The 21,887-nt window shown below is 34.2% G+C and overlaps 1 protein-coding gene across 3 annotated transcripts in view; it reads left to right on the top strand.

Annotated features, from left to right (window-relative positions):
- The first annotated feature begins 7,044 nt into the window (after positions 1-7,044).
- Positions 7,045-21,887, top strand: part of LOC136032068 (glycosylphosphatidylinositol anchor attachment 1 protein-like) — a 98,437-nt gene continuing 83,594 nt past the window's right edge. The window contains exons 1-2 of one of the 3 annotated variants that reach the window (XM_065712189.1): positions 7,045-7,169; positions 19,133-19,298. In XM_065712189.1, the coding sequence (XP_065568261.1) occupies positions 19,145-19,298 (154 nt within the window). In that variant the 5' untranslated portion in view covers positions 7,045-7,169; positions 19,133-19,144. The other 2 variants (XM_065712190.1, XM_065712188.1) reach the window with 2 other exon arrangements.

Raw genomic sequence — 21,887 nt, 5'->3', positions numbered from 1 at the left:
GCGCAATCCTACTTGTGTTTGCTCAATTAGATTTAAGTTCAGACCTGTAAGTTCAGTCAGTGGTTCATATCCATAGTGTTTTGAATCTTCTCAACACCGCATGAATTTTCACCACTACTGGTTCGTTTTTTCTAGCACAAATCGATGAACCAAACCATGTAGTTTTCATTAAACGCAGATGTACCATGGGATTACACTTTAAGAATGAAAATGTTCCTACAAGGTTTCCCGGAAAGACCGAGAAGATCCTCGTTTTTTTTAATTAGTTGCTAAAATAAATATAGAGCCAAATGGCAGCCTAAAAGACATTTATGTATATGGGCCAGTCTTAGTTCTTGAGAACAATGAGTCTTGGGCTATTATCTTCTCCTGTCTCAGGATGGCTCCTTTTCTAAAGCTTGTAAGGACTGTCTTAGCTTCTACTTTTTCAAAGGAGTTCCTTAGATGTATTAAACATTCTGAGCTAAATATTTTTTTTTTTTTTTTTTTTAGATAAGGTATAATGTTTATGGAATATCTGAAACTTTGCAATTATGTTAAGAATAAAGTAAATGCAAATACTTCCAAAATGAATTTTTGGATAATTTAATATTTGGAGTAGTGTATCATTCTATGAAAGCTTCTACATAGCGCCAGGGTTATCCTACTTTTTGGTAAGTCATAGTCCTGGAGGACAGGTGTGTTATCTTGAAAAGAAATCATCCCCCTAAAATCGTAAATTTGCCTGTAATTCAAGGTTAGCTTATTCTGCACAGATCACTTAGCTTAATTAGGAAAAAAATAGTCAGCTATTTTATAGTAATAGTCAGTGAAGGAGTGGTAGCCATTACATGGACATGGAGTTAAGCCACCTTTCATACCAACACCAATGCAGCAAGCATAGGCTGAATGAATTATTTGTGCTCAGCTACAATGAATGACCTGGACAGTCAAGATACCTCTGCCATTGAGTAGCCAATACTCTTATAAAGGGTGATTGAAGACAGAGCCGTTCAAAGGGAGGCGGCCTTGGTAAGCTAACCCAGGGACTGTGGTTGGGGGTAGAGCAGGGGCATTGCCTACTTTGACAATATTTTTTACTTCCATTCAGCACTTTTTCTTACATTTGATACGAGATTATTTTTTCTTAAATTGATACACTAAAATTAATTTGCCCCAGAAACCACCAGCCCTAGGAACGACTCTGATTGAGCACCAAAATAAATTACATGGTTGACAAGCACAAATACGAGGGCGAAACAAATTATGAGCTCGGAAACAAAGATAGCTAATTTTTCTTGGAAGACTAAGCTGCCTTTTGCTCAAAGAAATGTCCTTCCCATGGACATTTGTCAGCAGAAAACTGTGAGTTTGGAAATCAAATACAGGTTGTTATTTAAAAGTGTTTTTGGATAGTATTTTTTAGTAGTAATATTCTTAACCCTATGCTCATAACCTTACTAAAACTTAAAAATATTTTTCATTTATTATACCATTTTCTAAGAAATGAACTGTATTTTGAAAAACTTTGTAGAATAATGATTTGCACCCAATTATGAATTCATGTACCGTGATTTTTTTTATGCAGTAATGGTTCATCTTAATAGCTTACTTTTTCAGTTCTTATTGAAGAATATTCGCTATAGCTTATCTTATAGGCTAATTTTGTTTTAGATTAGATATGAGCAACTAGCAATTTTTGGCTGCTAATATATTGCATTTTGCAAATATTCCCCTCTATAGCCTTACTTACCTTTACACTTTGAAGTATGTAATCTGTTCTATATAATGGAAAGCATACATGGGACTACTCTCCAGAAAAGCTGTTTTTAAATTATATTTAGTCGGGACCAGCGTTGTAAAATTACCGTAACATAAAAACTCGGTAAGTAAAATTGGTAAAACTGGCAAAATAAGGTAAAATAAGGTACTCCCTATGAAATACAGTGTCAAATTGTTGTTTTAGAGTTATCCTGTAGATACAAGACCAGTTGAGCATTTTTTACAGCATCGCTTATTTCGAAACTTTATCGCTTATTTTAAAGAATCGGCTTATTTTTCTAAACAGAAAATTCTTGCCTGATCTAATTGGTGAATATACTTTCATTTATTCTGGCTTGGTTTTTTAGTATGTTTGATTCAGTCATTCTTCTCCATAGTTAGCGTTAATTCAAAAGGTTAATTTTCTTTCTTTTTTATGAGCATTGAAGACGGCTAGGTGTAAGTCCCTAACGAAACATCTGTCTCTATCATTTTCGTTTTTTTTTTGTCTGGTGGCTGACTTTACCTTCATTTTTCTTGGCTATTTAAATTAATTTAATTTTCTTGTTTGTCATATGTCAATCTGGCTTGTAGACCTTTCTGTCTTCAACGGTTCACAGAACTAATGTAATTTTGTTTCGGCTAATATTTCATCATTTTATAATTGTAATTACCTGTACTATAATACACTTTACCGTTCTGATAACAAGAGACCTAAGTCAGACAGACGATCTTTTAAACCAGTGTCAAATTGTTGTTTTAGAGTTATCCTGTATATGAACAAAATCATATTCAATCCTTTTTCTGCCAGCCTCTTCGCACTTGTGTGCTCTGAAAAGTGCAAGGCTTCGCAAAATATGTCATTAAAATATATAAGGTACCGTTAATATACGTAAAATACGCAAATTATGTAAAATAGGTAAAATACTGATTTTACAGGGGTCAAATATTCCGGTAAAATACGTAAAATACCCAATTTTACCGTGACCAGTTTTATCAGTTACAACACTAGTCATGACCAATATTTTAAATGCTAAATATGAAAAACTTTATCCGTCTTTAAAAAACGAAATTTAAAATTTTCAGAGAAATTGTAGCCATTTCGAACACTATATTTATATTTCCTCAGTAAAGCTACATGTAAATAATAAAGTATGATAACAGATCCCAACTTAGATGTTTATAACATTAAACATGTGTATTTTTATTGTCAAATCATGGCCCAATAAGCGAATCTTCCGCGTTAATTCTGATAGAATAAGGATAAAAGCCTAGAATAAGCTTGATTCAAGCCAGCTGGTTACCAGCTTTCGTTTTGCTACAGGTATAAATCAGGGCTTGAAATAAGCCAGCAGAACAATTCAAATTCATTCAAGCCTGTAGTTTTAAGAATATACTCAAAGCTATTGAGTATAATAAAGCTACTCGTTTTGCCTTGATATGAGCCAGCATCTCAACCCAAAAATCAACTCCTTGGTTCAGGCCTAATTCCTCAATCTGTCCACTAGCAATTATCTGTGACCTTGTGGAAATCTAATTGTTACCTGACAAAAATTTGAGGAACCATTCGTGGTAGTATATTATTGAGACAAGAAGTCATGAAGTTACATATTTTATAATTATGAATTATATTCGAACCTTTTTAATATAAATAAAGAATTTAAGCTATGTTTCAAACTTTTAAATATGTAAAAAAATAATATTCAATCTTTATAACTAGAGACTTCTTGAGTGAAACAACTTGCCAAGTTTTAATTTTATTTATCAAAATAGTTTAATTTGATCCTAATTCCATCAACAACTTGACTTATTACTAAGTTGTTTTTTTTAGTGACTTAGCTATATATTTCTTGTTAGCTTACAAAAAAAAAGTTCTTGGGGCTAGCTTCACATATTTGGAGTCCGTTATTAGTAAATATGGCGGATGCAGTGAAGATATTAAAAGTAGCCCACCGTATTTTTTATCAGTTGAAAGTATTTAAGAATAGGAAGATAAGTCACAAACCAAGATTGGAATATTGGAAGCTACAGTGACGACAATGGTCAGGTATGATTCTGAAAAATGGGGCTAATGGAAGACGGACGAAGATTTGTTAGATAGCCATCTGATTGACCTACAGAATAGCCAAGGCCCATGGCATTTTTATCAGCTGAGAAAGTATTTAAGAGTAGGATTGGAATATTGGAAGCTACAGTGACGACAGTGGTCAGGTATGATTCTAAAAAATGGGGCTTATGGAAGATGGACAAAGATTTGTTAGAAACCCATTTTATTGACCGCATTTCAAACGTAAGTACTGCCAAAACTGTGGTTATTTTCAACTTTCTAGAGTTTTTGTGATGGGAAGTTTGTGATGGCTGCACTGCGGATGAAGGGCTCCAGATTGCCAAAGATCATCCATTTCAGCAAATCATCTAGGGTCAGACAAAAAATAGTTTGTTCCAAATTAGAATGAAAGGAGGTCGCAAGAAAAGAGTTAAAGGAAATCGAAACTTGTCGGGAGGGTGTAAAGAAGGAAGCTTTAAATATTGTTGAACGGATGAGGAACGTGCATAGCTCTGTTGGCCTCAGGTGACATGATGACGCCGTGTGTTTTTGGTAACAGCAGTAGTAGTAAAAGCTTTAATGTGGATATAAAGGTTGAAAATATCTGAAAGTCCGAGAAACTCAGAAGTGGCAAGCAAACAGGGATGCTGTAAAATCCTTAAAATACAGTGTTGGATGAATAAAACTTTGGCAGTGTCAATTGTTTTAAGGTGGGTTTAAAAAAGTGGTTATAAACTGTTCTATTAAATAGTTTAAGGCAACGAATTGTAAGTAAAGAGTGACTCCACCCAGTGGTGGCTGAAACTCTCTAAAAACAATTTTTATAACAATTAATCCGTCGAAAGAATTGGCCCTTTAGGATGATTCCAAATATATACTAATCAGTAAGTTAAATGCCACCTATCAAAAGCCACGGGCCTGAGAAAAGTTTTCCTGGCTATGGAAAAATAGGGTAAGCACCCGTACAAAGTTAAGTGGTCACAACATCTAATTCAACATATTAGAAATCCCGATTATAGTGGTTTCAAACATCCATCTAGAAAAATATGGAATTGTGTATTTTTTTGCATCAGAAATAAGATCACGGATGCGTGTTTGTTTTGTTGTTTTTTTTTTACCCTAGGGATGATCGTATCGAACTAGTGGTCCTAGAAGATTGGGAGAGGGTTCATCCAAACGGAAATTAAAATATGTAGTGCACTTTTTCAGCGACCAGAAGGCTTGGGTGACAAAATTTCTCGTTCCCACACCCTTTTGTTCCTAAAGACATCTGATTAAAATTTTGATGTAGCCATTTAGTTCAACATAGATGAAAGGTCCAGTGATTATGCGTCTAAGGATGTTAAAACCCCCAGAGCCCTGGGTAAAGACTGCAAGTTATGCAATCTGCTCTTTGTTTGCATTTAGTAATTGCTATTGGGAAATATAAAAAAATTTTGTGGGGGTGGGGGTGAGAATTTTTTAGATTTTCTACGGGGAGAATTTTCCATAGCGAGGAAGGCTTCTGGGGTAATTTTCCAGGGGAAATGTTGTGCCGAGAATTTTTCGTAATTGAGATGCGGAATTCTTTTTATATGTCTTACTTTCTTTTTGGCTACTCAATTTACATGCGGGAACGATTTCGATAGCATTATTCGGGGAAATTTTCAGCGGGGAGGAAACTGTATGGGGTGATTTTTCTTTGGGGGAATTTCCTGTGGAGCAATTTTCCTCGGAGAGGGGCATCTGGAAAAAATTGAGCAAAATCAGAAATTAAATTAGAAAAAAATTCAGTCAAAAATAAGGAAAATTTTCCATGTGAATCGCCTGGGGAAAGCTGCAGCGAGGAGGGAATTGTCTGGTAGGGTTTGTAATCTTACATGGGAGGAATTTTCCATTGGTGAATTTTCCGAGGCAGGAATTTCTTGGGAGAAATTTTCCATGGAAAGGGGAAGTAAATTTCCCGGCGTGGCTTGAAAACAATCAGAAATTAAACAAAAAAGAATTTTCTGAACGAAAAGTAAGGAGCAACACCAAATATTAAAACGAACAGAAATCATTTTTTTTTATGAGGAACCTCCTCTTCAATCTTTCGCTCTGTACGCCAAAGTTCAACTTTTTCTCCCGATTCTTTTAGAAAGACTTTTGAAGAGCAGCGGTGTTTTAATTTCAAGAAGAAGTTTTGTAAAGCGCGTGAAAACTTCAGCTTAGTTGGCAAAACATTGAGAAGGAGACATTCCCAGTAAAATATGACATAACTTATGTTTGTTTTAAGTTTTAACGTTGCTCCTAACTTTCAGTTGAAAATCCTGTCAAAAAAAATGTATTAAAGGTTGATTGTTTGCGTCTCAAAGAAAAGAGAAGTAAGCAGGGTAAAAAAGAAAGCAAGCAATTATTACCGAAATTATGTTTTTATATATAACAATTTCCGTTTTTTTCGTACGTAAAAAAACCTAGTGTATGATACATCTTGGGATCAATTAGTATGTAGTGCCAATTATTAGAGGAGGAGTAATTAACCTCTCCTAGATTCTTAAAATATTTTGTTTTGTCTTCAGTTTAATTTAAAATAAAAAAATCCTTGCCCTCTCGGAATTTTTATGAATTAGTGCCGCTGATACCTTTAGGCTTTAAATACAAAAATACAAAGTAGTTTTAATTCCCAAAAATTTGGAGGAGTGTACTTTTGAACCTCTAAGGAGGCATATTTGTCATTTTTGTTATCCTTTCCCAGAAAATACCAAAAACAGGCATTATCAAATGAAAACTTTCGAAAAATAAGTATTTTCAAATGCATCCACTCGTATCCCAGTGATTACACTAGCTTACCTAAATCTAACAAATGATTTCTAAATTTGCAGAGATAATACTATGGTTTTTGATAGACAAGGGAAAAAAATGACCATCTCTTCTAGAACAGCAGTTACCAATAATCGGGAAAAAACAAAAAGTGGCAATTCAGGAGAAAGCAAGGGATGGGGCAATGACTTCTCTTCAATTCTCTTTATAAAGATACAAAGAAAGTATTTTTCAAGAAATGGGAGTCTTTTTTACTTAGGGAAACTTAAAAACTAAAACAAAGGACTTTAAAATCTAAGGGAAAAGTTTTACCCTCTTCACATTGTTACCCCTGTGCTGACTATACTAATGGAAAAAACGATATTCATAAAACCTAAAAAGTGACTAAAACGAGCTATTTCAAAACCCAAAAGTATGAAGTCTAGTGAAGCAGTTCAATTTTACATTATTTAGTTTTTATTATGGAAGTATTTTTGCTGATTTAGTGATATTTCGTCAGGATTCTAGTGATTTCGTTCAGCTCGTCACGATGCCGATTTTGGCATAAATGGAACAAATTAAAAAGATGCCTCATTGCTCGGTTCTCCTGAAACAGTTTTGTTAGGTCAGATTCTTCTCATTATCCATTTTCTTGAAACCTTCATCAGTTGTACAATGGAAGTTGTTGCACTTAGCATGAGTGGATCGAGGTGGAAAGCAATATGAATAAAATAGGCCAATTGCTTTCATTAAAAAAATGCTATCCTAGCTTTCAATGCTTAAATAGTCTGCATTTCTGAAATCTAGATCATACATTAGATCATGTCCAAATAAGTTAGTCTATGGCAGCTACATTGGTAAATTTGCACTTCACAACATATGAATGTATCACATGTTGCCTTTTTTATGCTCTTTCATATTTAATAATGACATCTGGGGGGAATTACATTTTGAGCCCTTTAATTGCTTGAAACAGCCCACAGTAGCCAAGAATTTAAAAAGTTTGGTAAAACTCTAGTTAATTGACTTCTTGCTATCTCAGAAAGCATTTAGGTTAGGAAAACAAAACTTTCAGGGATGAATCTGCAGACTAAAGTATGTCCCAGGAAGGTATTTCGAAGCAACTACCTCCACCCCTTCTCCCTCTAGAGGGCCCTGACCTTTTAAATATGTGTGTTATAAAAGTGAAAACTTGCAAAATAGATCTTCTGCTTAATTGAAGTACAATTAAATTGTTTTCAGCTTCATAACTTTGCTCAATTCAGTTTTATAAGGTCTTGAAAATATGCAAATAAATTTCCTAAAATTTGAAAAAAAAACATTGTTATGGCTCAGAATTCTGCTCAAATAACAGGAATTGCATTTTCAGAACTAAAGGCAGAGAAAAAGGAACTAGTAACTGAAAATTAAGGTAAAATATTGTTTTATCAAAATTTAAATAGGTATAGACCTATCATGTAGGCAAATTTTGGGGCAATTTAGAGGGAGAAGGAGTGGAGGTGGGTACAGTAAAATATCTTTCCAGGACATACTTTAGCCTGTAGATTCATCCCTGAAAGTTTCATTTTCCTAACCTAAACCCTTTCCAAGATAGCAAGAAGTCAATTAACTAGAATTTTACCAAAAGTTTAAAATTACCTTTTGTAGCTTGTTCAGGAATGGTACTTAGATTATTATTTTCCTTAGTCTTTATAGAAAAATACCACAAAAATAACATCAGTTCTGATGTAACATCATTTTTAGTGTTTCAGGCTCTTTTTAAAGAATCCCACAAATGCCTATATTCAAAATAACATTTGGTAAAATTCTAGTTTATTGACTTTTGGAAAGGGGTTATGTTAGGAAATTTTACTATTAGGACCAGGGAAAGCAATAATTACCATTCTTAAATCAACTGAAAATGATAATTTTTTCTTATCATACAGTTTTTTTTTATAGGAACATGTTTTTAAACTTTTGTTTAGCCTACTTTGGACTGTTTTACATTTTAGGATCCCATTAAGGGCTCAAAATAGAGTTCCCTCTAGAAAGAATGATTAAACTATGAAAGAGCATGAGAAAAGGAATCAAGTGATGCATTGACTTTCATCCTAGCTAAATTATGCTGTTAACTACAAATTTACTAATGCATCATGTAAAGGAGAGGGTGGAGGATGCCCCCTTAAAATATTTTAGATGATTCAGTAGCCTGAGGCTTAGCTTAAAAAATGAGTGTATTAAATCACTGCACTAGCCCTAGGTGCTCAGAATTGACTGTCTCATTACTTAAATTTAAGGTCTTAGTTTGCAATTGCTTCTCCTTAGAAGGATTGTATATTCTCTATGCATTTTTGTTTTGTTTCTGGATTATAGTTATTGTTGCTCTTTGCTGTTAAGTTTATTCAAAGGAAAGAGTGACACATGGCAAAATTGAAATAAGAATTATTTTCTTAACATGTTTACTTCTCTACAGCCCCAGTTCTGGGTTTATAATTCTATTAGTAATGATGTAAGTAAGTATTTTGGAATTATTTAAAAGTTCTTTTCAGAATTGTATCAGAATTTCTTCTGAGGAAGAGTAACTGTAAACTAAAACTGAATTCAACATATAAAAATATTACAGTTATTAAGTTGAACAAACAGTGATGAGAATCCTGACATGAAGGTCAGGATTCTGCCTTTTCATCAATGACTTGCCTCTTGTTGTCCACCATTCCACAATTAAAATGTTCGCAGATGATGTAAAGCTCTACTGCTCCTTGACAAATTCAGATGAAGCTTCGTTGCTTCAAAAAGACTTGGATGCAGTGCACAATTGGTGTAATGCTAACTCCATGTTTGTCAACGAAAATAAGTGTAGGGTTGTCCATTACTTTGGCAAAGTAGAACAAAGTTACCAATACCATCTTGCTGGACATTCAATCTTACCTGTTGAAAATGTCCGTGACCTTGGTGTTCATTTTGATTCTAGTCTTAGGTTTGACAAGCATGTCTCTGAAGTAACTCGTAAGGCAAACTATCAGTTATTATGTCTTAGACGGAATTTCCATAAGTTTAATCTCTGTTCATTCATTGCCATTTATAAATCAACAGTTTGACCTATACTCGAATACAATTCGTCAGTATGGTATCCATTGAATAAAAATGACAGAGCAAGGGTTGAAAAAATACAGCAAAGAGCAACTAAGCTTGTACCTTATTTGAAACATTTGCTGTATGAAAATAGACTGGACAGGCTAGGATTGTCAAGTCTTCAATTCTGAAGGGATAGGGCAGACATTATTAACACATTCTGTATAATCAAAGGCATTGATAATATAAGTACATCACAGTTCTTCACATTTAATGACACTAACAGGACCTGTTATCACCCACATAAATTGTACCCCTCACTTTCAAAAAGGAAAATAGGCCAACATTCATTTTACAGCAGGGTGTGGAAGCCATGGAATGACCTTCCACCTAAAACATTTCTAACAGATGACATAAATAAATTCAAAACAAGACTAGCAGAAACAAATTTTCAAAGTAAATCATTTTTAAATAATTTATAGTATTATTTGTCAGTGTTTGTTGTAGTCCTTATTTTCATCGATTTATATGTGTGTACTATGTTGTCAGTTGTATTATGTATTATGTTGTCATAACTTCTATTTATTATATTTATTGCGACAAGCTTGAAAGCTTACCATATTTGGTATTAATAAATAAATAAATGAAAACCAGTGATTAGGCTACCCAATCTTGACCTGACAAAGTCCTGCTCTACCAACTCAGTTTCTAAATTAGGTAAATAGATTAATTAAATATTAGGTTCAATAATAATAAATAGTTCTGAGCTCAAACCCAGGCATACTGATGTCTTATAATTATAGGTGTTTAGTCTGCCAGAACAACTTTTGATTCTATGATGACTTTAGCATATGGTTTTAACTACTTCTCAGTAACAACTGGTCAGAGAAGGTCCAGATATAATAGCCTGATATCAAGGGAAGTTGTAGAAATCAAGGGAAGTTAAAAAGCAGATGAAAATTTACTAGATGTTTTCCAGAGAAATTGCCTACAGATTGTTCTGGGTACCCGGCTGACTGACTATATTTCAAACAGTAGGTTGTACAAAAAATGTGGTTCAGTCCTGCTTTATAGGGCTATAATGAAAGAAAGGTTGAGATGGCTAGGCCACATTCTACAGATGAAGGATGACAGATTACCAAAGATTGTCCTTTTTTGCCAACCATCTGGGGCTACACAGAAAGCAGGTTGTCCTTGTCTGGGTTGGGAGGATGTCATAAATAAAGGTTTAAAGGAAATGGGAACTTCCTGGGAGGGTGTACAGAGGGAGGCTTTAAATAGATTAGGTTGGAGGAGGAGCGTGCGTAGCTGTGTTGGCGTCAGGTGGCTTGGTGCTGCAGTGAGTTATTAGCAGTAGTAGTAGTAATATCAAGGGTTTGTTTGGGCAAAATTCTAGATGAGGGGCTTTTGTATGTCTTGGAAAGTAGTTGAGTTAGGTGAATAGAACTTTAAGGAATAGATCAAGAACCTCAGTAATCCACTGGTAAAGTATTCTACAGTACCCATCTCTGCTCCTCCCTCCTCTGAGGTGCACAAACCTTGATGATCTTTTACAATCTTTGTGTTAAAAACCCTAAATACTTCTGGAAGCATGTTTCAGCTAAGAGTTCTAACAAATGGTTTTTGCTTGCCTATGTAGACTTGAAGTGCATGTCTTATGAAGAATGACTGTGCTGTCTTTTGCCTTCAGAAGTCCTCACAAAGCATAACAGGGATGGAAATCCTTATTTTTCACTCTAACCTGTAATCTAAGGTAAAAGTGAAACCTTGAGATATATATCTAGTCTATTGCTGAAATGAGGCACAAAGAAAGTGTTTTGAGCCTTATACCTTTGTTTGATCCCAATTTATAAGCTTATAAAGATTTGTAGGGCTATTTCTTCAGATTAGGAAAAGAGCCTTCATGTGGCTTAAATCCTGCTGAAATTATAGGAATAGCATTTCAAGAACTAAGAGCCAGCCAAAAATGAAGGCAAAATATCTTTTCTTTCAAAATTTAGACCTGTCATTTAGGTTAAGATTCCCTGTAGTTGGACAGCCAATCACTGCTTTCACAGATAAATTGCTGTTATATCTCTATTATACCACCTAATAAGTGGATTTTCACCATTGGATTAAGTTCTTTTTTGACAAGTACGTGATTAGCATGATATTCTCTACCATATACAGCACTAACAATTTCAAATACACTGATAGTCAACAGTAGAGCACTCCCACAGATACACACTTTGAATCTAACCTGGAAAATATTGCCTAATTCTGCACCTGGGATCTTAAAGTTACAACAAAGTGTCTAAATCATAAACATACTATTTTGATAGATATTTTCACTTTAGTGGCCAGTGTTTACTATATTCCCCCCATAGAAAGTAAGGGTTTTTTTTCTGTAGGGGGAAGAAATTTTGGTACTTGTGTATTATACACCACTCACTCAAGTTCACCCCACATAAAACTCAAGAACAAACTGGTTTATTTGTTAGTTTCCTTTAACTCAGCATGAGATAAGACAAAGACAGCTGACAGAATAGATGGGAAGTATATAATTTGGGGTTTATATTTGCACATAAGGGGGAAGTTTGAAAACATTTCTTGCTTCATAATATGCAGAATAATTGTACATAACACATTTTGCATGCAGACCAACTATACTTTACCCCCTTCCCCCTAATGGGCAAATATTTAGCCCGAATTTGTTTCTAAAGTTAAAAAGAAACTAGTTTGTTCTTGAAGTTTACACATTGTAACCATGAATGAGTAGCATATAATACACAACCACCCTACTTTTTCATGGAGAGAGAGCCATGGGAAATGTCATGGAGAGATTTTCCAGTATTATTTAAAAGCAATCAGATATTAATTTAAAAAAGAAGTATTTTCAGCTGAAAGTAAGGAGCAATATCAAAACTTAAAACAAACAGAAATTATTATGTATATGAAAGGAGTTGCCCCTTCCACAATAGCTTGCTCTTTACACTAAAGTTTTGACTTTTTGCCCTAATTCTTTACAAACAATTCATGAAGCACAATGGACATTTAATTAGAATAATAAGTTTTGTTTAAAAATTCTATAGAAAAATAACTTTAGCATAAAGTGCATGGTCTTGAGAAGGAGGCAACCCCTTTCATATTTGTAATCATTTCTGTTTTCTGTTCATTTTAAGCTTTGATGTTGCTCCTTACTTTCAGTTGAAAAAAACGCTGTTTTTTTCAATTTAATTTCTGATCATTTTAAAATAATGATCTAGCTCTCTCTCCATGGAAAATTCTGGTACTTGTGTATTATATGGCACTTACTCAAGTTTACAATGTGTAAAACTTGACTAAACAGATCTAGGCTATATATTTGCACATTTGGGGAGGAGGAGTAAAGTATAGTGGGTCTGAATGCAAAATGTGTTGGGTCCAATTATTCTGCAAACTGTGTTTTGACTTAAAACTGTTTAAATGCTTTACCCCCTTATGTTCAAATATATAGCCCAAATTATATATTTTCCATCTATTCTGTCACTTGAGTTTGTCTTGTCTCACACTAAGCTGAAAAAAACGAACAAAGAAACTGGTTTGTTCTTGGGTTTTACACAGTGTAAACTTGAGTGAGTGTATATAATACTCAACTACCAAAATTCCTTCCCCCTAAAAAAAATAAAAAAAAACAAAACTCGCATAAAATTCTGAGATTTGGAAATCCTTATTTTTCACAGAGGGGTATTTTCCGGGGAGTATTTTTCATGGGAGGGGGAGGGTATTGCCATGGGGGCATTTTCCTGGGGGGAAATAAATTTAGAGCATAATAATTTATTTAAATGGGCTAGGACGTAAGGGTTTCTTTTGTTTAAATTTTAAGAAAACAAAATGCCTTATTGTAGTCAGCCAACCCTACTTAACCTAGTCCAACCATCTTTTAGTCCAAACTAGGCTTATCTAAAACTATCTAGATCATATCCAAGTTTAGCAACTTCTAAAATATTTAATTAAGATTAGGTACTATGTGTGTACTGGGAGTGCTACCCTATGGAATCTTCTAAGCATTGGAATGAAGGAAAGTGTAGAAATAGCAAATTACAACACCTTCCCATCATGTATTTTAGGCTCTAGATTCATTCCTGAAAGTTTCATTCATTTATGTCAACTAATTTTCAAGATTGCCTGAAATTCTTTAAATAGAACTCTACTATTAGTTTGATTATTGATTTATAGTGCTAATTAAGAAATCAGCTACAGAAAATAAATACATTAAATTTATAAATTAATCAAGCATCAATAAAGGGATAGAAAGGGACCTCAAATCCTAGTATAATCTTTATAATTCTGTTCTATATATAACCATGTGTATAATCCTATCCCCAAAATCATAATGCTGAATGACCTGAATGATGCAATCAATAACAGCTACTTTTTTCTGGAGTCTGCATACCAGTTTGGTGGGCAAAATTGGGCCAACTAACTTGATAACTAGAAATTGATCTATGTTAAAAAAAACTCTGCAGCATTTCAGAATCATAGTAATGAATGGCCTAGACAATCCAATATACAATAAGTGCTATTTTCTGAAGCCAGCATACCAAAGCCTGTTGGGCAAAATGAGCATATCCTTCATTCAATCATATTATGTAATATTAATTCTGTTTTTTCGCAAGTTTTCTGAAAAATCCCTCCCCCAAAATAAATTCATCCTTGTGTTGTCCTTAGCTCTTGCTGGTACTAAGAGAATAGGCCTACTGCTTGCTGGTAATGCAAATAGGAAACAGCACAGCAATGTCAAATTCATGCACAAAGAATTTGGGTATATATTAGGCATGCTCCTAAGAAGGAGACCAGACTCTTCCCTTTACTCCAAATGCAATACTTGACTCTACTGCTTCACATGCATATTACTCCCTTGTGGTTTAAAATGCAAAAAGGCAAAAGATATTAAAAACTATAATGAGAGAGCCAATTGGCTAAGAACCATGGCAAATCAAGAAAATATTCTCAGGGACAGCTGAAACTAATTTGGGGGAGGGGGCATGTCTCAGCAGGGTTCTGTAAAAACCAAGTTTTGGCTGGCCAGTTTACCTTTGTTGTTCTTGTGAATTGTTGATAAAATTATGAGTAAAAAACAACAACAAACTTTGGATTTGTTTACAGTAAAAATGCACAAGGAAAATGGAAGAAATTTTAGTGCAAGAAACTGACCATAATGTCTGCAAATAATGTATTGAGCTAATGCAAATAGATTCCTCTACATGTGACACTGTTTTGGAAGTAAGCACGATAATAAGTGGCCCAGGTCAACATGGAAGTTTTTTCTGCCTCTGCGAACTTGTTGTGGGTTCTAATAGGAGTAACAGTTAAGAACCTCTCTCAGATATCTCTAGGATGTGTGACAACAAACCAGCTCACCTACCCTTGAAAGATATCTTCTTTCCACCTCTAATGAAAGGAAATTAAGTATACATTACTCTAAGATCTGTCTATGTATTGAAAACTTCAAAATATTTGATTCTGTGTTTTGTTTTGCTTTTTACCATTTTTCAATGCTCTAAGAGCTGGAGAAACTGCTGCAAAAACAGTATTTGTTGATTCAGGATTTTGCAAGTGGGAAGACTGTTCTGCTGTATTAAAGCCACAGCATTCTGAAAGACATAGGCATTGTATTAGCATGGACGAAATTTAAGATAATTAGTAATGATACTACAAGATTTATACCTAACAACTTAATACAATCCAGATCTCAAGAGACTCAAGGAAATAGATATCATGTGAAGTACAATTTTCATGCTATTTTCTTTCTTGGCTGCTAGGCTCTAGTTTGAGGGGTAATGACACGTCATAAACATTTGCAGATCATGGTAATTTTGTTAAGCTGATAGAGGAAGTATCAGCTGTGAAAAGCTGAAGGCCAAGTTACAGTGCTGATGTGGTTATTATTGCAGTTATCAGAACCAAAATGATGCAGTTATGCTGATCGGAAGTGCCTTATGCCAAGACATTATTTCAAAAGTAAAATCAGCTAATTACTTCACTATTCTTGTTGAAAAAATAAAAGACGTTTCTAGAAACCAGCAATTAGCAATCCTTCTCAGGTACTTATCAGATGCAAGTTAGTAGAGCAGCCAATTGCCTGCTATCAATCGTAAAAATTAGAGGCCAAAAAATTGTCCACCTTGATTTGTGAAATTTTAGAAAATCTTGGAGTAGATTTGATGTGGTGTATTACTCAGTGCTATGATAGTAAAACCATTATGAGTGGGGAATTTAACAGAGTTCAAGCAAAGCTTAAGGAGGATGTGTCTAATGTAATTTATTCACTATATCCAGAAATGATTCTTGGTGATGCTTGCTTAAGCAGGAACGCATGGTCTTGTCAAAAATCGAAATTATCTCTTAATTTGCAAGATTCTGCCAAAATTATATACCATATTTGCTAACATTAGGAGAAGATTCATTACCATTAGGCAGATAAGTATTCACCTTATTACTGTCAACTCACTTTTGGGACATCTGTAATGAGGTAATCAAAGCCACTATTACAATTGGAAGGGCTAGAGATGATATTGGAATCAATCAAATTTTCCGAACTAAAATTATATAGCTTGATGTGGTTCCTGAAGCTGTATCCAGGGGGGTTAGGGGTTAACCCCCCCCCCCTGAAATTTTCGTCGACTCGTTAAAAGACAACACAAGTTCATATAAACGAATTTTTGATGATTTTTCCCCAAATAAAAATCCTTTATTTGGCCTTGGGAGCTGTTTTTATTTTTGAATTCATTAATTAACTTATTCCTTTATTTCCTTCATTAATACTCATTGAGGGTATGGAAGATGGACTTTTTTGATGTTGAAAGACTAAAGTGTTATTTGCCTCATCTGGATAGGAATTATATGTAGATCATTTTCTAGAATCTCTTCTGTAAATCAACAAGAAGTTTGGAGGTATTGAGAAGGAAACACGTTAAGAAAACAATTCTTACTTCATAATCAAACAGTTCGTGGTAACGAACTGTAGTAAGGAGCGACCCGGCTCAATAGTAACCAAAACTATAAAAAATGGAATTTTGATACCAATAACTACATCAAAAGAATCGCATTTTAATGCTGATTTTAGATATATAAGTTTCATCAAGTTTAGTCGTACCCATCAAAAGTTACGAGCCTGAGAAAATTTGTGTTATTTTAGAAAATAGGGGGAAACGCCCCCTAAAAGTCATAGAATCTTAACGAAAATCACACCATCAGATTCAGCGTATCAGAGAACCCTACTGTAGAAGTTTCAAGCTCCTATCTACAAAAATGTGGAATTTTGCATTTTTTGCCAGAAGGCAGATCATTTATTTTTTTTTTTTTTTTTTTTTTTTTTTTTTTTTTTTTTTTTTTTTTTTTTTTTTTCCAGGGGTGATCGTATTGACCCAGTTGTCCTAGAATGTTGCAAGAGGGCTCATTCTAACGGAAATGAAAAGTTCTAGTGCCCTTTTTAAGTGACCAAAAAAATTGGAGGGCAACTAGGCCCCCTCCCACGCTAATTATTTTCCCAAAGTCAACGGATCAAAATTCTGAGATAGCAATTTTATTCAGCGTAGTCGAAAAACCTTATAACTATGTCTTTGGGGACGACTTACTCCCCCACAGTCCCCGTGGGATGGGCAACAAGTTACAAACTTTTACCTGTGCTTACATATAGTAATGGTTATTGGGAAGTATACAGGCGTTTTCAGGAGGATTTTTTTGGTTTGGGGGAGGGGTTGAGAAGAGGGGGATATGCTGGGGGAACTTTCCTTAGAGAATTTGTAATGGGAGAAGAAAATTTCCATGAAGGGAGAGCAGGATATAGGCTACTAGCATTATTAAAAAAAAAACAATTAAAAAATAAAAGTGAAAAAGCTTTTTCAGCTGGAAGTAAGGAACAGCAATAAAACTTAAAACAAACAGAAATTATTACCCATATGAGGGGCTCATTGATGAGGCTGCTTCCTCATCAACGCCCCGCTCTTTACGCTAAAGTTTTTTACTGTTTTAAAAAGAAGAATTGAGAGAAAGAGTCAAACTTTAGCGTAAAGAGCGGGGCGTTGATGAGGAAGCAGCCTCTTTCATATACGAAGTAATTTCTGTGCGTTTTCAGTTTTAATGTCGCTCCTTACTTTCAGTTAAAAAAAACTTGTTTTTTTTATTTAATATGCAGAAAAATTGTAGCTGACACATTTTGAAGCCGCTTCCACTATACTTCACCCTCCTTTCCTCCCCTACTGTGCAAATATATAGCCACAACTATATGTTCCTAATGCATATTGCTGACTCTTGTTTCAACCCATGTACCTGTAAATTGAATCAATTCTAATGAAATCAAGAAGCGAAAAAACTCATTTACTTGTATTTGCTTTAAACAATAAAATCTTCTATTCAAATATTTTGAAAGATAATTGGTAAATAAAACACTTGCAACCACCTATTGGCTTTCAGTTATTTGTACCCTAAAATGCTTTCATTTAAATTCTAGTTAAGCTTTTAGTGTAGAAAGTGGGTGTTTTATAGGAATAGTGCCATCTTCAACTATAGTGTAATGTCTGCATGTTTTTTGTTTCAATATTACGGTTTATTTTCAATGGGACAACGTTTCTGAGAAATAGGCATATAGCCTACTTGAAGTACAAAAATGAAGGTTAATCCATTCCACTAAAAAACACACTAGTACAAACTTAGTGTTTCCTATTTTTTTAATATTCGATTTTATTAATTATTTTTAACTCAGCCCAAGAGCTTAATTTGTTGGGATTTTCATTAAAATGTCTTAATACCTTTCTCAGAAAGTGAACACACAAGTATTTTGTGTCTATCAACAACATTGGACTTTCACCACGACAAGAAAATATATTATAAAGTAGAGTTGGAGTTAAAAACTTTATTGAATAACTAAAAATGGAAAATTAGAAATTTAAAGAGCTCTTAGAGTTATAAAAGCAATAAAAACTTAAAACTAAAGTCAGAGTAACAAAAACTAAAAGATCAAAAAATTGTAATGTTCTGTTTTTAATTTTGTAGTTGTTTTTTTTACCTTCTGTGGTTGACTTTGGATTTGTCATTCAGAATTTCAATTTTGCCATTTACCACATCTACTTAAGGTGTGTTTTTTTTCTTGTTAGGAATTTAAAATCATTTGTAAGTAACTTATGGCTTTTAACTTGATTATTTATTTCTGTAGTATATTTTTCTATTAGTTAATATTTCGTTCCTATGATACTTTAAGATCGAAAAAAAAATTTGGGTTACAAATTTCGAAATTATACTTTGGTTTATAGCTTTGCAGTGACACTCTACTCGTAAGGTAATGATAGCTGGTTAAAATCTTAAGTCTTTCGTTTGTTTGTAAACGTAGCATAACGTAAGTGTGAATTTCAGATTCTTAAGGCCTTAGGTTTATCATTGGTAGAATCAAAGTCACCTTTCCTTGTTGGTTTGATAAATGCTAACCAATACCTTGATGTGAAACACTTCTTCCGCCTATTGGAGAATTAAGGCCACACAAGTTGAAGGAACACGCTGATTGTTCTTCCTTCTTTTTAGGTACTTAAAATAATGGGTGTTTTGTCAAATAGAACTTCTGGCAAATTTTCACTTTTGGACCCATTGGTTAAAATTGTTATTACGTGGAACAGGAATGTCTGTTATTTTTGTTACATATTTGGCATACTGGGTTTTGTCAGTCTTGCTTATGAATCAGTGAGCTCAGGTCAGTTTCCTTTTTTTCTTTTTTTTTTTGCAGCCTAGCTTGTTGCCTTATGCATCTTGACTGAAATAGCAGTTTACCATCACTGCTTCAAAGGTTCATTAACAAGGCGTGATAATATGTCCTCAAAGAGGTGTCAGGTGGCAATATTAGCGAATTTTATGGTATAAAGGGATTCGATACCTTAAAATCATTTTGAGAGCCTCAACTTCGGCTGACCATCTCAAAGACGAAAAGATATTAGTGAATTCTCCCAGGGGGCTAGCCACCATTCGAGAGCTATTTGGAATTTATGGTTTAACTATGAAATTTGAATGAAAAGACAATTAAACTTTACGTCTCTTGTGTCGGCAAGGTTTTCAGTCAAAGTGAGTAGCACCAAAAAGAACTTTCAAAGCTGTCGAATTGATCAAATGATTTTCATTTGAGCTGATTTTATCGTTTTTATAGCAGGAATACTAGAACATCTTTAGAGACTCCCTTTACTGAACTTAAAAAAAGGACTGAATACGTCTATCTTCAGCACAAAACGGGAGAAGTCAAATGGTTTTCTAATATTTCTGGGAAAGTAGTTGTTGGCTTTTAGTTGTCTCCTGCTTGCTCGGATCTCTTATCCAAGCTGTACAAACTATATTATGATCGCCAATCCAATTCTAAATAGTTCGGCCACACAAACTAAAAAGTTTATAATGGACGACATAGGGTGATCCTTTTATGTATTAAATAAAAAAAACAAGTTTTTTTAAATGAAAGTAAGGAGCGACATTAAAACTTAAAACGAACAGAAATTACTCCGTATATGAAAGGGGCTTTTCCTCCTCGACTCCCCGCTCCTTACGCTAAAGTTTTTTATTGTTTTAAAAAGTAGAGTTACGAGAAAGAATCTTACTTTAGCGCAAGGAGCGGGGTGTCGAGGAGGAAAAGCCCCTTTCATATACGGAGTAATTTCTGTTCGTTTTAAGTTTTAATGTCGCTCCTTACTTTCATTTAAAAAAACTTGTTTTTTTTATTTAATTTCTGAAAGTTTTTGAATTAATACATGTCTGATTTTGGCTCTCCGTACATAAATTATTAAAATGAAATTTGCATATTAATTATTTTTTTGGCTAAATGGCTTTCTCTTAGTTTTGATCAGACGATTTTGAGAAATAAGGGGTGGGGAAGGAGGTCTAGTTGCCCTCCAATTTTTCGGTTACTTAAAAAGGCAACTAGATCTTTTATTTTTAACGAACGTTTTTATTAGTAAAAAAAAATACGTAACTTAAGAATTAACTTACGTAACAAACTTTTATATTCTTATATTTTTGATTATATATATGAGGGGGTTGGTCCCCTCGTTAATACCTCGCTCTTCACACTAAATCTTGTTTTATCCCAATTCTTTAAGAATGACCCCTGAATCAGAAAGGCCGTAGAATAAATAGTTGAAATTATTAAAAAAAAATTTAGCATAAAGAGTGAAGTGTTTATCTCCTCCTAAATACCTCGCTCTTTATGCTAAAGTATTTTTAGAGCCCCTCATATGCGTAATAATCTCTGTTCCTTTTTAAGTTTTAATGCTTCTCCTTACTTTCAATTGAAAAAACTTTTTCATGTTTATATTTTCATTGTTTTTTTTATAGTAATGCTAGAAAGTCCTGCGCCCTTTTCATTGAATTTCTCTTCCCCCATCAAATATTCCTCCAAGGAAAGATCCTCCCATATACCCCCCTCCCCTGAACCCCACACCCAAACCAAAAAAATCCCCCTGATAACGTCGGTACACTTCCCAGTAACCATTACTGTATGTAAACATTGGTCAAAGTTTGTAACTTGCAGCCCCTCCCCCAGGGACTGTGGGGGGTAAGTCATCCCCAAAGACATAGTTATTATGGTTTTCGACTATGCGGAACAAAATGGCTATCTCAAAATTTTTGGGAAAAAATGAGCGTGGGAGGGGGCCTAGGTGCCCTCCAATTTTTTTGGTCACTTAAAAAGGGCACTAGAACTTTTCATTTCCGTTAGACTGAGCCCTCTTGCAACACTAGGACCACTTGGTCGATACGATGACCCCTGGGAAAAAAACAAAAAAAAACAAATAAACACCCGTGATTTGTCTTCTGGCAAAAAATACGAAATTCCACATTTTTGTAGATTGGACCTTGAAATTTTTGCTATAGGGTTCTCTGATACGCTGAATGCGATGGTGTAATTTTCGTTAAGATCCTATGACTTTTAGGGGGTGTTACCCCCTATTTTCCAAAATAAGGCAAATTTTCTCAGGCTCGTAACTTTTGATGACAAAGACTAAATTTGATGAAACTTATATATTTGAAATCAGCATAAAAATCCGATTCTTTTGATATATCTTTTAGCATCGAAATTCCGTTTTTTAGAGTTTCGTTTACTATTGAGCCGGGTCGCTCCCTACTACAGTTCGTTACCACGAACTGTTTGATTGCTTTTAAAAAAAATTCCACAAAACAAGTTTTTCAAAGAAAAGTAAAGAGCTCCATTAAACCACAAATGAAGAAAAACAAAGTCAAAAAACTTCCAAGCGTAAAACTACCACAAATCATAATAAATAAATAAATGAAACTCAAAACGAAATGA

This window comes from Artemia franciscana, chromosome 10 (genome assembly GCF_032884065.1).
Source record: "Artemia franciscana chromosome 10, ASM3288406v1, whole genome shotgun sequence".
NCBI classification, from domain to species: Eukaryota; Metazoa; Arthropoda; class Branchiopoda; order Anostraca; family Artemiidae; genus Artemia; species Artemia franciscana.
The sequence above is the reverse complement of the archived record's forward strand: the minus strand, read 5'-3'. Positions and strand labels throughout refer to the sequence as shown.